General features: G+C 34.0%; 2 protein-coding genes across 2 annotated transcripts; one reads left to right on the top strand and one right to left on the bottom strand.

The window, feature by feature from the left end:
* Positions 1-1270: 1270 nt before the first annotated feature.
* Positions 1271-10280, bottom strand: LOC132565393 (dynactin subunit 2-A-like). Its single transcript, XM_060230033.1, has 13 exons — positions 10216-10280; positions 9212-9286; positions 8699-8801; positions 8246-8313; positions 7811-7909; positions 7242-7402; positions 6448-6601; positions 5952-6017; positions 5656-5694; positions 5179-5331; positions 4756-4858; positions 3721-3812; positions 1271-3327 (listed from the first exon to the last, which is right to left on the bottom strand). Exons 1-13 carry the CDS (start codon positions 10249-10251, stop codon positions 3241-3243), a joined length of 1236 nt encoding a protein of 411 aa, XP_060086016.1. The 5' UTR covers positions 10252-10280; the 3' UTR covers positions 1271-3240.
* A 345-nt stretch (positions 10281-10625) lies between these two features.
* Positions 10626-18424, top strand: LOC132565413 (serine/threonine-protein kinase 16-like). The gene is made up of 8 exons (XM_060230055.1): positions 10626-10691; positions 12117-12283; positions 13043-13283; positions 14155-14294; positions 14706-14826; positions 16754-16849; positions 17308-17432; positions 18250-18424. The coding sequence occupies exons 2-8, from the start codon at positions 12174-12176 to the stop codon at positions 18374-18376; spliced, it is 960 nt and encodes a 319-aa protein (XP_060086038.1). The 5' UTR covers positions 10626-10691; positions 12117-12173; the 3' UTR covers positions 18377-18424.
* Positions 18425-18464: the final 40 nt, after the last annotated feature.

Below are 18464 nucleotides of genomic sequence, written 5' to 3'. Positions count from 1 at the left end.
TTTGAAAGTCATTGTCAGCATTCTAGTGGTGACATTCCTGGAGATTTTTTAATCAAGCTTCACACATCTTTTTATTGCATTTAAGTTGAGGTGGAACTGCAAGGAGATTTGTATAGTTGTTGATGCCATGTTTATAATAATACAAGATGTCGAATGGGAGTGTATTTGTCATCTATTCTGCAGCTTATGACGAGAAGAATGAAACACAACCATACTTTGTACCTTCCCATTCAAGTATAACAATGACCAAATATTAAAGACTCTGGACTGTTTCATTATTCTGCAGTTGTTTGAAAATTTAACCCCTTTTGCGTATGTTATACTGTTCAATTTTCTTGACTAGGCCATTTAGCTATTCCTTAGGAGTTATCTTAAGTTTTAATTACATTTGATCTCTGTGACGTTAAATTTCTCAAGTCAATTAATTCTAACATGCTAAAGACCTGTATCGGGTCCTTTATTTCTTCTGTTACTCAGAAGAAGTCATTTAAAAATCTTAAAATGTTTCCTTAAATTTGGATAGAGGTGACAAATTCCCAGCATGTTGTACTGACCTATATCTTGACTCTGCCTTTTGCTTATTGAGAAGTTGATTAAATGAAAAAAAAAATCATCAGCGGGACAGAAAATGGTGATGTACTGCAGCAAGGCTCTTTAACTATTTAGGCAGGTGTATTAATGAAAAAGGATCATTAAGAACCCATCTGTGCCACTGTGGTTGTGTCCTTGTGCAAGAGTCTTTATCATAATTACTCAGAATGGCATGCACCAGGCCTCTCTTTACTATTAAGCGAGGTAAACAGAGATCCCACCATGAGATAGCCCTGTTCATTTGGCGATAAACAGCTTTTGATTTTCAACAAAATCTGAAAATTTTACAGAATAGTTTGGGCCAAATTATGATGAAAAGGGCAATTTCTCTGGAAATAAGGCAGTTGAAATCAATAACACTAGCAAGGTCAAATAGTAAGTATTACACCTATAAATCAAGCTTCATGAAGTCTTGAACAAGAAAAGGAAAGGAAATATAGACATTTCACAAAACAAAAACTTTACATGCAAGAGCTATTTCAGTAAACTATCTATTTTAGCCGAGGACTCTGACATAAATCACTTCTCTCCAGGGTTTAGTTTTCTATTACTTCTGAACAATCAGTTATAATCAATAGGTGATACCCCAGAACACCTGGAGTCCTCAGCTGGGGTAGATGTTTTACTGGAATAGCACAAGTTTCTGGCTAATTTGAAACAGAAAACTTACACGATGAGGTGCATGGTAAAGACCATAAAATTTTATTTCAGATTCAATGACAATAAATATTGATAATCAATATCTAGATTACCCAAGGGCTGTTTGTGGACTATGTAAGCTCCATGTACAATGACACCCTATTATGATATTCTGGTTCCTACCTTTGATCAAGTCTTTTTACAGAAACAAAAACGAAATGGTTACATCAATTCTGAATCACGGAGATCCAGAAATATGTTGTCATCATTATTTAAAAGTCCTATTTATAATGACATTCCCTACCATGTTGATGTCCAAGGCATGAGATTTCTGTCCAAAAGCAATACTCACATTATACAGTTTGTGGTTTTAGATTTGAAACAGTGAAAAATCTCCTCTCCATAACGAAACAAAATAAAAAAATTCATCCTTCACCATTCCAGTCGACAAGTTAAAGCCTAAATGTGGGACTATATAGATGAATAGATGACTTTCATGCTAGTTGTAATGTATCACACAACGAAATCCAAGCATTAAGTGAAAAAAAAAAAACAAAATGTATTTTGTACACTTAAGATTTGAAGCAATTTAAGTATTATAGGATTTTCTCTGAAACAATTGGACATACATCAATAATTTACAAATGAAAGCATTTGTAAAATCGCTGTTTTCCACCCATTTTTGTATGATATAGTTCAGTAACACCTTGATACATAAAACTCTTACATTACATCTAGAGTTCACACCAATAGTAACATACATGCAATGTGAAAGTAGTAAAGGAACTCATTTCTTCTGGTCTCTTAGTTAAGGTAAATGTTTTAGGTAAATTTGACCTCTATAGTTATCAGGGAAATTACTTATTAGTGTACACAGCATGCAGTAAAATTTCATCATAGCGATGGACATTTTGTCTTCAAACATTAATTATTCACACTATACGAAAATGCTGCTTGATGAATACATTTGATTTGTATTGACAACATACCAAGTGTTTGTTTAATTGTTTGGGTGACTAAGATTGTGTGTTTTTGTCTATGATTAAAATTAGTCTCGCTGACAATCATCCATGTTTTGATTTTGTTTGAAATACATGAATATCCTGATTAGCGAACAAGTTCATTCAGCACTACTGGCAGTAAAACGAGGGTTTCAAGGACAAAGATCAAAAGTTTAACAAGATTCAGTTACAGATAATGATACAAGCAACATCATATTAACATGGCAAATTTCATCTTCACCATTTAAGTACAACAAGTGTATCATTAGTAATTTAAATTCTAGGGTTTGTTCAAGATCTTCAATTTTTACAACCGCCAGTTTTATTTCCTTTCAGAGGAAAAAAACAAGTTTTAATCTGAGGAAATAATATTTCCAGACAAAAGTTTTTACATTCAGTGACCAGAAAGTCCAGAATGACGTTTTTAGTGTACACAGAATTCAAAGTCTGAACCACTGGTTTGCCCTTTTTTCAAAACAGGTTTGAAAATTGTGTATTTAATTATATATTATTAGATTTCTAATAAGCAAAAATAAATTGAAGAAAACAAGTATCACAATACAGGTATGGAATATAAGCAGACAAAAAAATTCTAGTGATTTTGCATTGTATAGTATTAATGCAATCCTGTAACCAGAAGTTTGCTGTGATGAAAATTGCATTGTTACAGATAAAACAATTTCTAGCACTCCAGTATGGCCCGATTTTGTTTCAAATGTTCTAATCAAGTAATTCAACTTGGCCACATGTTCTGCTTTTTAATCTCACAGTATTCTGTTGTAGCTTTTGCAGAAGAGTCTTAAGTTAAAGTCTTGCATTTGAAACTCTAAGTATTTGGATTCTGCCTGAACACCTTATGGTGACTGTCCTGGTTTAAATCCTTAAGCCAGTCTAGAGAGGCAGTGTATGTTTATAAAAGTCTAGTGGCTTAGAATTGCAGTATTTGGAGAAGCATTCCAATTTTTAATTGGCAATATATTGTTAAAGTCTAATATATATATTGGGGTCCTCACTTTTGTAGGGTTTTTATTCTTGAATCAAGACTTGCGCAATTAGCCTTGATCACATCCATATTTTGTTTGAAGGTACCTTGAAGCTGAAAAATAAAGAAAAGTAACATAATTGTAATACATAATATATAATCCATCGGTTGAACTTCAAATTTCATAAGAAAAATATTCATATCAGAAATTGGAAAAAAAAAAAATATGTTTTACCATGAAAATAAACCACTCCTATACATTGGATCATTTAATCAAAAGCTGTGAAGGATTCCATTTTCAAAGTTTGATATAAACTTTCTAAGGAACTTTTAATTAATACCAAGATAATCTTGGATGCTGTTACAAAGGAGTTACTGTATTTTAAAGTTTTTGGTGTGTGTTTTATCTTTTAAAATTTATTTTGTATATGCAATTTCAATATCATAATAAAAGTATATTCAAAATGGGCAATACGATAATTCCTAAATTTTAACCCAAATACTTACTTGTTTCAACATATCTCCATGGGAATTTAGACTGGTAGCAATTTCCTGCTGTGCAGTGTCTAAGTAGGTCAGGGATTGACTAAATTGTAATGCTGTAATGAAAAACAAATAATATAAAACATGTTATCAGTCTTTTTGGGTTTTAGGAGTAAAATAAAAACCTATAGTGATCAAATGGTGTGACAATCTAGTGTTACCACATGATTTGGCATGTAAGTGTGACAACATGATGTGACAATCTAGTGCAACCAAATGGTGTTACAATCTAGAATGTCCACATGGTGTGACAATCTAATGTGACCACAAGTTGTGACAAACTAGTGTGACCATAAGGTGTGACAATCTAGTGTTACCACACGATGTGACAATCTAGTGTTACCACACGATGTGACAATCTAGTGTTACCACACGATGTGACAATCTAGTGTAACCTCACGATGTGACAATCTAGTGTTACCACACGATGTGACAATCTAGTGTTACCAAATGGTGTTACAATCTAGAATGTCCACATGTTGTGACAATCTAATGTGACCACACGATGTGACAATCTAGTGTTACCACACGATGTGACAATCTAGTGTTACCACACGATGTGACAATCTAGTGCAACCAAATGGTGTTACAATCTAGTGTTACCACAAGTTGTGACAAACTAGTGTGACCATAAGGTGTGAGAATCTAATGTGACTACAAGTTGTGACAATCTAGTGCAACCAAATGGTGTTACAATCTAGTGTTACCACAAGTTGTGACAAACTAGTGTGACCACATGGCTCGCCAATGTAGTGTGACCACATGGTGTGGCAATCTAGTACGACCACAGGGTATGATATTTTTGTGTAACCACATGGGGTCACAATATACTGCAAAGAGTAAAAATCTAGCATGTCTCATATAAGTAGAGCAACAATCTGGAGTGACTACTGTAGAGCAACAATCTGGAGTGACTACTATTAAGTTTGAAACCAAAGCTGGTGTGGCTTCTGATATCCTACTGATAAATGGAAGGAGTGTAAACAAGATACTGTCAACCTTGTTCATGTAGTTCCTTAAGTGCGGCCAGGCGGTCCACCACTTGAGGTAATGTTTCTGATACACTGTTCCATTTCTTAACCAGGTCATACAGCTCTGCAATCTGTTGAAATAAAACTTTCAAGGTAATATCTTTCTAATCCCCAAACATAATAAACTTAATAACAGCATTTGATCACTGAAGTCATTCTGAACCTTTTATATCTGAGTAAGTATGAAAAACTCTTCTACCAAGAGAATGAACCAGGAGAATGACAATATAACTGATATGTTCTTGGATGTCCAAGATTTATATCATAACTTATACTCCTTTTGTAAAATTGGCTTCTACTTCATGAAACTTCTAATTGACAAAGGGACAACACTTCAATCTAAAAGATGATCAAAATTATCAGAGTTTGCATTTATCAGGTATAATTTTACCTTGTTCAGTTTCTCAGGATCATCCTGTACTGTTGACTTTTTCTCAGCAATCTCTTTGAGTTTGTGAAGAACTCCTTGAAGTCGAGTCTCCACCTGGTCTAGGTTGGCTTGTTCTAGTAAGGAGAGCTTTGAGTTCACTACAGCAACAGCGCCCTGTAACATGCATAAAACACTCACAAACAATTCCACCAGAAGTTGATCACAGCAAAACAAGACAAAGTTCATCTAGTTCCACCCCCTCATTGAAGGGAATTTCAGCAAGTTGAAACTTATAAGAGACCCCATGACAACAAATTTCCTTACAATACAGTGAATGGGACCCTTTTTAATTCAACGTATACACTTTTGAGGTTAAAAGCAAATACCTCCTGTATATGAGATGTTGTCAGTTGTAACTAATGATACTTCAAAATCATCTTAACTGTTAAAGAATTAAAATGTCAAAAACCAATATAACCACATTATTGTAGAACTTACCACCAGACTTTTGTTTGCAGTGTCAGCTGTTAAAACACTCTGTGAAAAAATAAAAATACAAGATGATGATGTCAAGCTAAAGCTATGAGATCTAGAGTAACACCCACTGTAATACCAAGCTATCAGGGTACATAGAATTTAACCCATCTATATATAGTTTCTAGATATATTTCATATCCTAAATTAATCTCTTCTTGTTTTCTTTTTTCCCTTCACATTCACTATTTTTCAATTACTTAGGTCACATGCTTGATTATCACAGATTTTTTTTTTCTGAAAAAGTATGCATTACTTACCAATTTGTCTTGGTTCTGTCCTATTGCGGCTTCTAACCTTTCAAGTCTCTCTTCTAGACTGGCAAGCTGTAACAAAGAACAGATAAAAACTGGATCAATCTGCAGCTCACCCACCTCAAATCATAACATGTTTAATTATCCAAGTACTAATAATCTTGAGTTTTAAACACAAGAGGTACTTGCATACAAATTTGGGTTGCCTCAGACCATGTCAGATAGAGAGAATGTCTCAGTTATAAAGAAGTTGACACTCTTCAACAAAATCGTGAAGGACAGAAATAGCAAACTGACAAACTAGAACATACCTGTAAGACATGCATATCCCTAATCTGATGCATATAACTTTTCTGCTGACCTTAACAATGACTAATGATTATCGTCATACAATAAAGTGGTGACCTTATTCCTATGATGAAATCTGTTGATAAGGTAATAAATCAGAACAAGATGCCATCCCCCCCCAACCATTGTTTCTATCTTCAGACAGAAAACCTACCCTGGCATTTTTACTGAACTGAGCTTGTTCTGGTCTGTAGTACAACTCATATGTGACACAGTCCGATGCGCCAGCCTCTTTCCCTTTAGTTGGAGTTTTCCCTTTTGTGTCTGTCCCTCCACACTGGAAGGAATCCAACTGGGTCATCAGTCTCCTGTAAACAAGTGTTACCCAATCAGTCTACTACAGCTTTATCAACTTAAAACAAAGAAGTATGATATTATACATATTTAGCAGTACACTAGGTATATCATATTTCAATATCAAATATGGCACAGATCCAAAATTCTCCCAGATTAACTTTTAAGGATACCAAACTTATTGGTGGAAATCCTGTCTCCATATGACTTTTTAATGATGAAGAGTGCCCAAACCAAAATTTTAAGACTGAGGCAATGGTTGCTACTATAAATGCTATAGGAGTCTGAATTTCATTTCAATGTAAATTCTGTCTCAATATAATTTTACCTTCAGGAGTGATAAGATCTTCAAAATGGCAGCTATGGCAGCCACCTTACACGTGACATAGGCCCACATTTTATTTAGAACCAACTGTGAGCTATGTACAATTTACCAGTGGAAGTCCTGTATCAATACAGCTATCTGTTTAGGAGGAGTAGCAATAGTGAGATTTTCAAGATTGTGGCAATCCAGACAGTGAAATAGGTCTGAATTTCAACAGTGCTAACATGGAGAACTTAAAATCAAGAAAAACACTGACTTGTAACTGATACCAGAACGTATCAAGTCTGCTTAAGACTTTGAAAACAAAGAAATTGATACAGAAAACCTACTTCTGTAGAGCACCCTGGGGGTCAGCAAGATTGATGCCAGCTTCTGGGCCAAGAACTTTCTCAAGATGAAGGTCGTTAAGCTGATGTTGTAGATACTCTAATTGTTTACCAAGGGAGACTGGTGTCATCTTCTCTGTGGTTGACTCCTGCTTCACATTGTCCTGTAAATATTAAGCTATAGACCTGAGTTCATGCTCATAGCAGAATATCCAAAACTCTTGAGAGAATGATTTCCTAAAATCACAAAATTAGTTTTGCCTCTTTTGCTCCAAATGCTTCTTCATGCTTCAAGAAAATTGTCATTTGACTCCTGAAATAGCTAAAGTGTCAAAGGTCAACAGAAATCATTGCCTAGAGAGCTTACTTTTAATTTCATTATAAAGCATTACAATTCTCCTGCAAGCTAGTGTAAACATTGTTTTAAGCATTCACAGGAAGCAGAGATAGTAAAAAAATGCCTGAAGCACAATTAGATTCCTACAAGGATAGTCTAAAGGAAAAATTTGAATTACTTAATTTACCTTGAACTACTTGTTTTTTTTCTAGAATCATAAATATCTAACATGTACCTGGATTCTGCGAACCTCTTCAGACAATTCTCTAATTTCATGCTGCAGACGCTGGAATTTCTGCTGTGGTGACTCGATTTTACCTGCTCCCTCCTCCAACTGCACAAAAACCAAATTAAAAATACAGTCAGTAATATCACTCAAAAACCTAGTGTTGCTACATCATAACTGTCTTAATGTTCAAATTTGGATAACTTCAAAAGTAACTAAACTTTTAAAAAACTGTGAAAACTGATGACATTTTTACAAGTACATCAATCTAATGTGAATACTTATTACAAAATGATATGAAGAAATGTTATTTAAAAAATAAAGGATTAAAAAAAACGTTTGTTAAATGGTTAAACTGACATACTGAACTAACCTGTGTGTTTCCCCATGTAATGTATAAACATATGAAGTTAAATATGGATAGGAAGACCCAGAAAATTTTACCATTTCATATTCAGTTTTGGAGGCATCATATCCAGTACGGAAATGTCCTCCTATTTTGTCAGAAAAATCTGTAAACATAAGTAAAATGAGACAATCTTTTTAACATGAATATCATGTGATATTTTGATGCATTATTTAGAAAACAAGGAATCAAAACATTATCCTCATATTATCATATGTTTTGATGATTCTACAGTAATTTTTCAGACTGGTCAGTTTGTATCATCTGCAATGCAGCACATACAGTGTCTTTGATTCTATTATCAATAAAAAAAAACTATATTGTGATTAGTAAAATATGAACAAAGAGAGTAAATTGATTGAAATACTTGGATTCAAAACATAAATATTGTGCAAAGGATTGCTGTGTAATTTTTTGACAAATCAGTCATTATCATTAAAGTAAATTGTTTACAAAAATAAAGAAATTAATTGTTGATACTTGAAACATACCAACAGAATCAGCCTGTAGATCCTTTCCTTTGAATTTTGTCAGAGCTCCCTTGGTGTCCAAAGTGACCTTGTCAATGTTTTCATTTGGAACTTCTTCTTGTACCTGAATTTTGCACAGAAATATACGTCTATATATGTACATTACATATAGATTCTGGTACAAACAATGATGCGAGGCACAGAATTATTGAATTTTTGCATCAGATTTATATATTTCTTGAAAATTAAAAGAAAACGCTTTCAATTTTACTATGCACACATTGTATATCAATATATATGATGACAACAATTATTTATGACAAGCTGTAATAATATATCTATAATGGCAAGAAACAGGAATGACTTCAAAAATCTAAATTGAGTAGCATAACACACATACTTTTTATACTTTTCCTGTGTGTATGCAGTTAGTGGGTACTCTATTCACATAAATAAAATGTCAGTAAAAAGTAACAAGATAATTTGACACTGTGACACTCTGATTGTTAAACTGAATCTTTTTTAACTGTTTACCACTGGCTCCGACTTTAAAGCTTGGTCATCTTCAGGAAGATCACTTGTCTCAAACACATCAGGAGAGTTTAAATCCTGAAAAAAAGATAACATTAACAATTCCATCAATTTTACTGATTCATATATATATTTATGTAAAAAATAAATTGGTTCTCTGTATTGATATCATCATTCACCTAAATTGATGATTATGAACGTTGGTTAAACATTTCTATCTATGCAATAATTTATAGCTTTCAGCAAGTTATCTTTTTCTTTTCTTTCTGAATTTCTTTATTTTATTTTTAAGTTTAATTTGTTTTTGGGCATAGTCAAAATAGCCCAAAGAAAGTTTCCGCAGTTTTATTGCTCACATTTTGTAACTTATGTATAGCTCAGTCTACTAAAGGAAAAGGCTGCATTTCTAATTTGTGTTGCCTTAGAACCTTCCAACGAATTAAGTTTAAGCAGAGAGGTAAAATATATTGAGGTATGAAAATAATGAATCGATTTCCAAAATATTACTGTGCAAATGTTACAAAAGAACTATATATCAAAATATTCTCCATTTGAGTAGCAAATTTAGTACTTAATACGGTAACTGTAACTCAAACGCAGGACCACTATACCTATACACAGGGTTCACCAAACCCGTTCATTATGATGTACCTCATATCACCGAATGAAATAAATAGTCAATAGTTCAATTAATTTTGTCTCCGAAATTAATTGACGTTATATACAAGGTATGTGATGGAAAATAACGTGAAAATGTTAAATTTGTTCTGAAGTGTATCACTCGATAACTGTCATTTAATGCCGAACAAATTGGCGACGGTCAAACCATCATGATCAGATGATCGAACTGGCAGATTGAGACGATCGATTTGACAGCTTTGACAACGCCCTCGTCGCCATACCATTAGAGGCGCTTCTTTTCCTAATCTTATATTTTACGAATACTCAGTCATTTATATGTGAAGTGTACAAATGAAAGAAACATAATACAATCTTAATGCACTTACAATCCCAGGTAAATTTGCATATTTTGGATCTGCCATGATTGATAATTCGATGAAGGATGACGCAAGGGAAGTTACTCTTTGATGTCTAAACATGAAAACGAAGGCTTGTAAAAATATCCGTACAAAATTTTAAACTTTATTCTACATTTGAAAAGTAAACTGGTGTTATTGACTGTATAGTTTCAAAAGTATGAGATTACGCCTATCATAAAAAAACATTTTAGTCAAGAGTTCTAATTTAGTTAAATAGATATGAAATAATAATAATGCCTAGAATTTTCCATTTTGCTTATTAGCCACACCGATCACCGGAGTCTTCTGGACGTTTGAAATAAAGAGGTTTGGGTATCACTCGATTAAGTTGTGGATCGACACTGTTTTGTTGCTGAAACTGGAAATTGCCACGACGTCCATCGTAAAAATACACCAACAAGCAAACACACATACCTTTCAGACTACACGACTATTGTTTAAGGGTGAGATATATCCAAACGTGTACTCTGTCTTGATATAAGGAATATTATATATTGATTGATAATGACTGCAGTAGACTGCCATTACTTATTGATAATGCCTTCAGGGGTAAAGTAGAATAACCATACTCAGCATATCGATATGTACAGTTTGTGTTTTGCATGATGTTATCTCAGATCCCATTTACACGTTTTTTTCTGCCCTTCTTCTTCTTCTTCTTCTTCTTCTTCTTCTTCTTCTTCTTCTTCTTCTTCTTCTGAAAGTAATCTTTATGAAAGAACTATTCAAACACCGACTGCGAACTGAAGGCCTCAATAAATAGATTTACTTACCATATATTTTTTTTGTATCAAATTGAAAAAGGTAATCACAATTGCTGCTTCGTCACTTTTTTGTATGAAGTGTGATGTATACAGATATAATTGAAATATGGTCGTTAATATATCATTTTTATTTAATTTGTATGTACACATGTTGATTGGTCTGCATGTACATCGTTTTTTGTTTTTTTTTTTTTTTGTGTATGTGAAATGTGTGATGTGTGAAAGTATATGTGTTACAGGATACAGGGAGTGATTTGGATTACTTACCTGTATAGTTCCATATTTTTACCTGTAGCTCTGTTGTTAATGTCACATGGCATGCATGTGATATATGGTAAGATTTTATTCTCTTTTACTATTGGTTAAAATCAAAACAATACCTTAGGTCAGTTTTGAGGGAAAGTCATTGTTATGAGTGACTTTTCTTTAGCCTGCCAAACTGAAAAGACATACTGATCATGCATTTGACAGAGGACCCTGACAAAACAGTTTAGAAGTTAGGTTTATGCCTGTCATGAAGTGCAGGTGATAGGAATGTAAATCCTCTCTGAGCCACACACAGAGTGTCTGTATTTAGATCAATATTAACTGTCACAGAAATAAATAAATCACAAAAGAACAAATCAATGACTTTTACATAATATTACACTTTACCACTTTTTTTCTTTTCTTTTCGGTTACATAAAACGATGCATGTTCACACAAACAACATTTATTTCTTAGTTTGTATATTAGCTGTTGATCTGTATGTAATTATGATTATTATGTAATTGATTTAGTTGTTTAAGTCAAGATATTTCTTAAGCATGCAAATTTGAATTTCAGAAAGGCATAATTATCTGCGATGCTGGCAGCTTTATTGCTACTGCATTTGTCAAAAGGAAATCTTTTTTTGAATTTAGTGCATCATATTGCTTTAAATATCTTTCAAAATCTTGGGTCAGGTCTTGGATTTTAGTACATTTTTGCTTGTTTACTTACTTATTAGGAAAGTAGTGTCTGAAATACCTAAATGAGCTTTATTAAACAAATAGGGGTTATGTTGGCACATGTCAGTATTTATTCTAAATTTCTACTGAAGATTGATGTGTTGATTGTTTTCAGATCTTGAGAGTGCTGAAGAATGATATTTACCGTGGGTAGCAGATTATTGTATATTAAATGAATTCCATTGGCCTGACTTACCTGCTGAAGATGGGATGTGTGTGTGGTAGAGAAAATCTCAGGATCAGTGACAGACGCTTCATCGTGCGCTCCAGACTTGGAGAAGGGTAGATAATTTGCCTTTAAGTACCAACCATATCATAGAAGAGATTTATAGGAGTTTTCTCCCTGATAACATCATTATATCATTTGGTCCATCCTTCTGTTAACAGTTCTTCTTATTGCTATCTCTGGATATGTACTAGATAGATCTGTCTCAAATGTCATGTGAAGGTGCCCCTTGGTCCCAAGCTATACCTTATGGTTGTTGAGACTGATTTTAAAAAACAAATGACTGTCAAATGACAATCTTGGATTTTGATAATAAAAATCTGTTATTGCTATTTTTTGGAGAAATACTGGATAGATCTTTAGGTTCCTTTTTGTTCCAACTGATAAAAAAAATAACAAAATTTCAAGCAGGTGACCATCTTGGATTTGACAGTTGAAGACCTAGTACAGGTGTGTTTGTTTATCATGGTCTATTTTGGTACCACCAGTACTGTTTGAACTACTTAAATTGCAGCAATCTATGTACCTCTGATAATTTTGAGATGACTATGCCGGTTTTTAATTCCATTTTTCATTGTAATATATCTTTTTGAACTCTTGGACTAATTGAAATGTTAAAAACAATGATGTTTGTTAAATGAATACAAAATAATTGTTAAGATTGAAAAAAATCAGTTGTTTTTTCTTGCAGGGTTTTAAGAAACAAAACAAAAAATTAACTCGCTACCGTCAATTGACATAAAAATCTATGAATACCAACTTTAATTTACTTCTTGAAAATTTATAATTAAGATTGTTCCATTGGTATTTTGTAGAGGATTCAGCTATGTTGATCTCATCGAGGATGCACGCACACACAGAACTTATGCTCTTAAGCGGATCACTTGTCACTCAAAGGATGAGGAGCGAACAGCTATGCAGGAAGTGGAATTAATGAAGACATTCAAACACACAAATCTCATCCCACTGGAGGCATCCACTATGATACAAGTTGACAAGTACACCAAGACACTTGATATCATCAGTGAGGTCCTTATTGTGATGCCTTATTATTGTGTGAGTTTTGGTCATATACAAATGATTTCTTCAGATACACAATAAAGATCTTCCATAGCAGTCTTACAAAATGGTGTTTCGAAATTAGAACGATCTTACACAAATATTGTCTAACACAAGAACAATTTCATTGTGCAGGCAATGTTTCCACACACCAACACAAACACATTCATTTTATAGACATCATATGCAGATATATAGACAATTTCTCCTTACAGTCATTGTTCTAGCAATACTCGTCACACACCATGGATCACTATTTACACAGCCAAAAGTCATCCTCATATACAGGCAGAAGTCTCCACACACAGACAATCTCCTCATTATGTACAGACAAAAGTCACCACACATGCGCAATCTCCTCATTTACTGGTGAAAGTCATAATACACGGACATATTCCCCATGCAGGAAACAGGTAAGAGTTGAGATAAGGTGGACTCTACCCAAAGGGAAAGATCCTTCAGTTGGCAGATATGAGGCTTGCCAAATTGATAGGAACTTAATAATTTTTTCCCGAGGGTTAAGAATTTTTCTCTTATTCTTCTAGGTTTCTATACAAAGAAAGTACTTTTTTATTCTGTGTATGTCATTTTCTTTTTTTGTTTTATTAGAATTTTCTTAATTAAACTAATTTGATATCATAGTTGTTTAAATGGCAGAACTGTAAACATTTGATAGAATATGTAAGGGAAATCTGCCCTTGAAAAAGAATTGGTAAGTTGAGAAACAAGATCTTTGGTTTTATTATAATGATAACTGATGACAAAATTCTAGCATGAAAGAGTGAAGGATCTTCAAATAACTATTTGGATTTTAGAGGAAAAAAGGAAAAGTGGTTTTGAAACACTCAGCTTTTATTTTTTCATTCAGAAAGGTTCAGCTCAAGATATTATGGAAAGGTTGCTGAAGAAATCTGATAGATTACCAGAGCAGAGGGTATGGGAGATCTTCCTTGGTTTATGTCAGGGCCTCAAAGTACTCCACAAACACAACCCACCTTATGCACACAGGTGAGGATAAATCTTTCAGTCTTCTACTTATGCTTTGTTGATCGACGGCAAGAGATTTTCGTTTTATAATTAATGACACGCTTGATATGTATATTGCAAGAGTGATGAAAACAACAGAAAAATGGTTTTACTGTGATGTCACTTAAAATAATGAGAAACAGGCAGATGAAAATGGGAAGCATAGCTTAGGTGGATCACTGATGCTAGGAAGTTCGCTCATTTGGTTTGTGTATTCTAGAATGTGAAGTTTCTTTGTTTGCAACAGAAATCTAGCTCGTAAGCTTATTTTCAGTTCTGCTAGAAATAATTTTTCACTATGACAGCAGATTCTAACAGTATAAAAATTTGTGTGAAATAATACTACAATACAAATGTACTGATGATAATTTTACTAGAAATATGTTTCATCAGAGATATCAAGCCAGGCAATGTGATGCTGTCAGATGATGGACAAGCAGTTTTGATGGACCTGGGTTCTGCTGCCAAGGCCAGAGTCGAGATCAGTACACCATCTATAGGAAGAGCCTTACAGGTAAACACTTCATGTATACAGGTACCTGTCTAAATCCGACTTGTCTGTAGGTAGAGCCTTACAGGTAACCACTTACAGTGTGTATGTATATATATATATATATATATACCTGTTTAAATCTGACTTGTCTGTAGGTAAAGCCTTACAGGTAAACACTTACAGTGTGTATGTATATATATATATATATATATAAACTTGTTTAAATCTGACTTGTCTGTAGGTAAAGCCTTACAGGTAAACACATCATATATACAGATACCTTTCTAAATCCGACTTGTCTGTAGGTAGAGCCTTACAGGTAAACACTTACGGTGTGTATACCTGTTTAAATCTGACTTGTCTGTAGGTAAAGCCTTACAGGTAAACACATCATATATACAGATACCTTTCTAAATCCGACTTGTCTGTGGGTAGAACCTTACAGGTAAACACTTACAGTGTGTATGTATATATATATATATATATATATATATATATACCTGTCTAAATCCCCTGTCTAAATCTGACTTGTCTGTAGGTAGAGCCTTACAGATAAACACTTACAGTGTGTATGTATATATATATATATATATATATATAAATACCTATCTAAATCCGACTTGTCTGTAGGTAAAGCCTTACAGGTAAACACCTGTTTTTGCAGTCAGTCAACTACATTTCTAGTGAACAAGTCCTGCATTTATTTTTAGCCCACCATCTATTCAAATAGATGGTGGGTTATTCAAATCGCCCTGCGTCCATCGTCCGTCCGTCCGTAAACAATTCTTGTTACCGCTATTTCTGGAAAAGTACTGGATGGATCTTTCTCAAATTTCATATGCAGGTTCCCCTTGGTCCCTAGTTGTGCATTGTACCTTTTTTGAACTGATTCGCATTCAAGATGGCCGACAGGTGGCCATCTTGGATTTTGGAAGTAAAAGTTTGTTACTGCTATTTCTTGGAAAGAACTGGATGGATCTTTCTCAAATTTCATATGCAGTTTCCCCTTGGTCCCTAGTTGTGCATTGTACCTTTTTTTGACTGATTCAAATTCAAGATGGCAGACAGGTGGCCATCTTGGATTTTGAATGTAAAAGTTTGTTACTGCTATTTCTTGGAAAGTACTGGATGGATCTTTCTCAAATTTCATATGCAGGTTCCCTTTGGTTCCAAGTTGTGCATTATACCTTTTTGGACTGATCCAAATTCAAGATGGCAGACAGGTGGCCATCTTGGATTTTGAATGTAAAAGTTTGTTACTGCTTTTTCTTGGAAAGTACTGGATGGATCTTTCTCAAATTTCATATGCAGGTTCCCTTTGGTTCCAAGTTGTGCATTATACCTTTTTGGACTGATCCGAAATCAAGATGGCTGACAGGCAGCCATCTTGGATTTTGAGAGTAAAATCTTGTTACTGCTATATCTGAGGAAGTACTGGATGGATCCTTCTAATATTTCATAGATATTGGTTTCCTTTGGTCCCTAGTTGTGCATTGTACCTTTTTTGGACTGATTTGAAATCAAGGTGGCCCACAGGCAGCCATCTTGGATGTCGACAGTAATACAGCACAAGCATATTGTCCATTATCCACCTGTAACTGACTGCTATCTAATAATACTTTGGGATCTTTTTCAAATGATATTTGCTAATAGGTGCTTAATAAAAATATCATTTGCCATCATTGAGTACATTCAATGAAGACCAGTTCATGAACATTTACAACACCTGTAACAAACAAAAAAAAATAAACAAATTATCAAGAACCTCAAATGGTGGGCGCCAAGATCCCTCTGGGATCTCTTGTTTGAAATTAATTTGTGTTGATAGGATGAAATTGATTTGTGTTGTTAGGATGAAATTAATTTGTGTTGATAGGATGAAATTAATTTGTGTTGTTAGGATGAAATTGATTTGTGTTGTTAGGATGAAATTGATTTGTGTTGTTAGGATGAAGCAGCAGAAAGATGTTCCATGTTATACAGAGCACCCGAGCTCTTCAATGCAGAGGTGGGAACAACTGTGGATGAACGGACTGACATCTGGGTAATGCAAATGTTAATACATAAATGTGCAGTGGAACTTCTTTGGCCAGTAGTTTGTTTGATTTGTTTGTTGTGAAACCCTCTTAATCTTGATGTTTTGTTTGATTTCTCTATACAGCAAAATCACATTAATTGAGACATTTCCTTAATGGAGAGTATAGAGTGAAATCTCATTTGTCGGTACTGTTTGATGTCTGTATGCATGGACATTTCAGTTGTAAATTATTGATAAAATGTGTACACAGCCCACAGATTCTCTGCTGTACCTAGTTAATGATGATGTTCCCTCTTCTTTCTAATTGTATGGTTGTGTCCCAAGTGACAGAATGGGTTGGTTGATCTGGTTTCTATGATGAAAACATTCATTAAACTTGTCACCAACCAATCAACTCTGTAAGCTGTGCTTTGGTTACTGTGGTATTCTTGTACTTCCTAATTTACTGTACAATTTTATCTCAGTCACTAGGTTGTACCCTGTATGCGTTGGCATTTCTGGAGTCTCCATTTGATCGTGCCTACCAGAGAGGTGACAGTATTGCTTTGGCTGTGCTCAGCGGAAATGTTAAGTTTCCAGAAAATTCGGGGTATGTATTTTATGTCCGATCATTCTTGATTGATTGATTGACAGGTTTTTCTGTCTCCATGGCTCCTCCCATGTCCGGGTATCGTCTCATGAATGAATGTCAGTGTTTTGGCGACGTTTGATTATTCTTATATGTAAATAAATAACATATCTTGTTGACCTTCCAAGTTGTCAGGAAAAGTTTTTAAAAAATCAAACAATTTCCTTGAAGAATGATGAGGCGTGTGCTTTGGTGAAAGGTCCAGACTACCTGAGTTTGTAACAAGATTGAGTGAGAAACAAGATTTCAATACAAATATATCAAAGCGTAAGAACATCTTCTGCAGGTCTTTGATGCCAGGGACTCATGAGATTTACTTCATCTATTTCTGAGATAAAAAAACATTTGTTTCATTATATGCTCAGGGGTGGACATATTTATTTTTCAAAATTTGGAGTTGGCTTATTATTTCAGAACAAAAATTGTGAGTTAGACTTTCTACTGACCTGGTTTGGGTGGATGAATATTTGACAATATTATTGCTTCTTTACTTTGCCATATAAATGTGGCAATGACTCCTTCATATTACGTAAATATTTATAGGATTTAGTAAAGGTTATATATCACCTATCTAGAAAAATAAAAAAAAATATAACTAAGTGTGGAATTATGAGCTTTCAGTCTATACTTTTAATAATTAAGCTTATAAGCTCGCTGTTTAATAATAATTAGATGGATTTTGCCTCATAAATCTTTAAACTAATTTGGGACTAGGATGTAATCATTGATCAGCTTTCTTCGACTTCATGTGAAAAATAAAATTTCTTCTGATCTTCAGATATTCTGGCGGTATACAGGAGACGATACTGCGGTTGATGAAACCGAGTGCTGCTGAGCGTCCATTTATAGATGAAGTCCTACAACTGGTACAGACTAACTCTTACTCGTCTGGTAATCGAGTATGACCCTCCATAAAATTTGTATACTTAACAAATTATGTTGTGTTCAGTAAGTCAGGTATATACATAAACATGTATAAAAATGAATTTACAT

This window comes from Ylistrum balloti, unplaced genomic scaffold (genome assembly GCF_031769215.1).
Source record: "Ylistrum balloti isolate Yb309-2 unplaced genomic scaffold, AGI_CSIRO_Ybal_v1 Utg369722, whole genome shotgun sequence".
NCBI lineage: Eukaryota > Metazoa > Mollusca > Bivalvia > Pectinida > Pectinidae > Ylistrum > Ylistrum balloti.
Note: the sequence above shows the minus strand (reverse complement) of the source record. Positions and strands in the feature narration are given on the sequence as shown.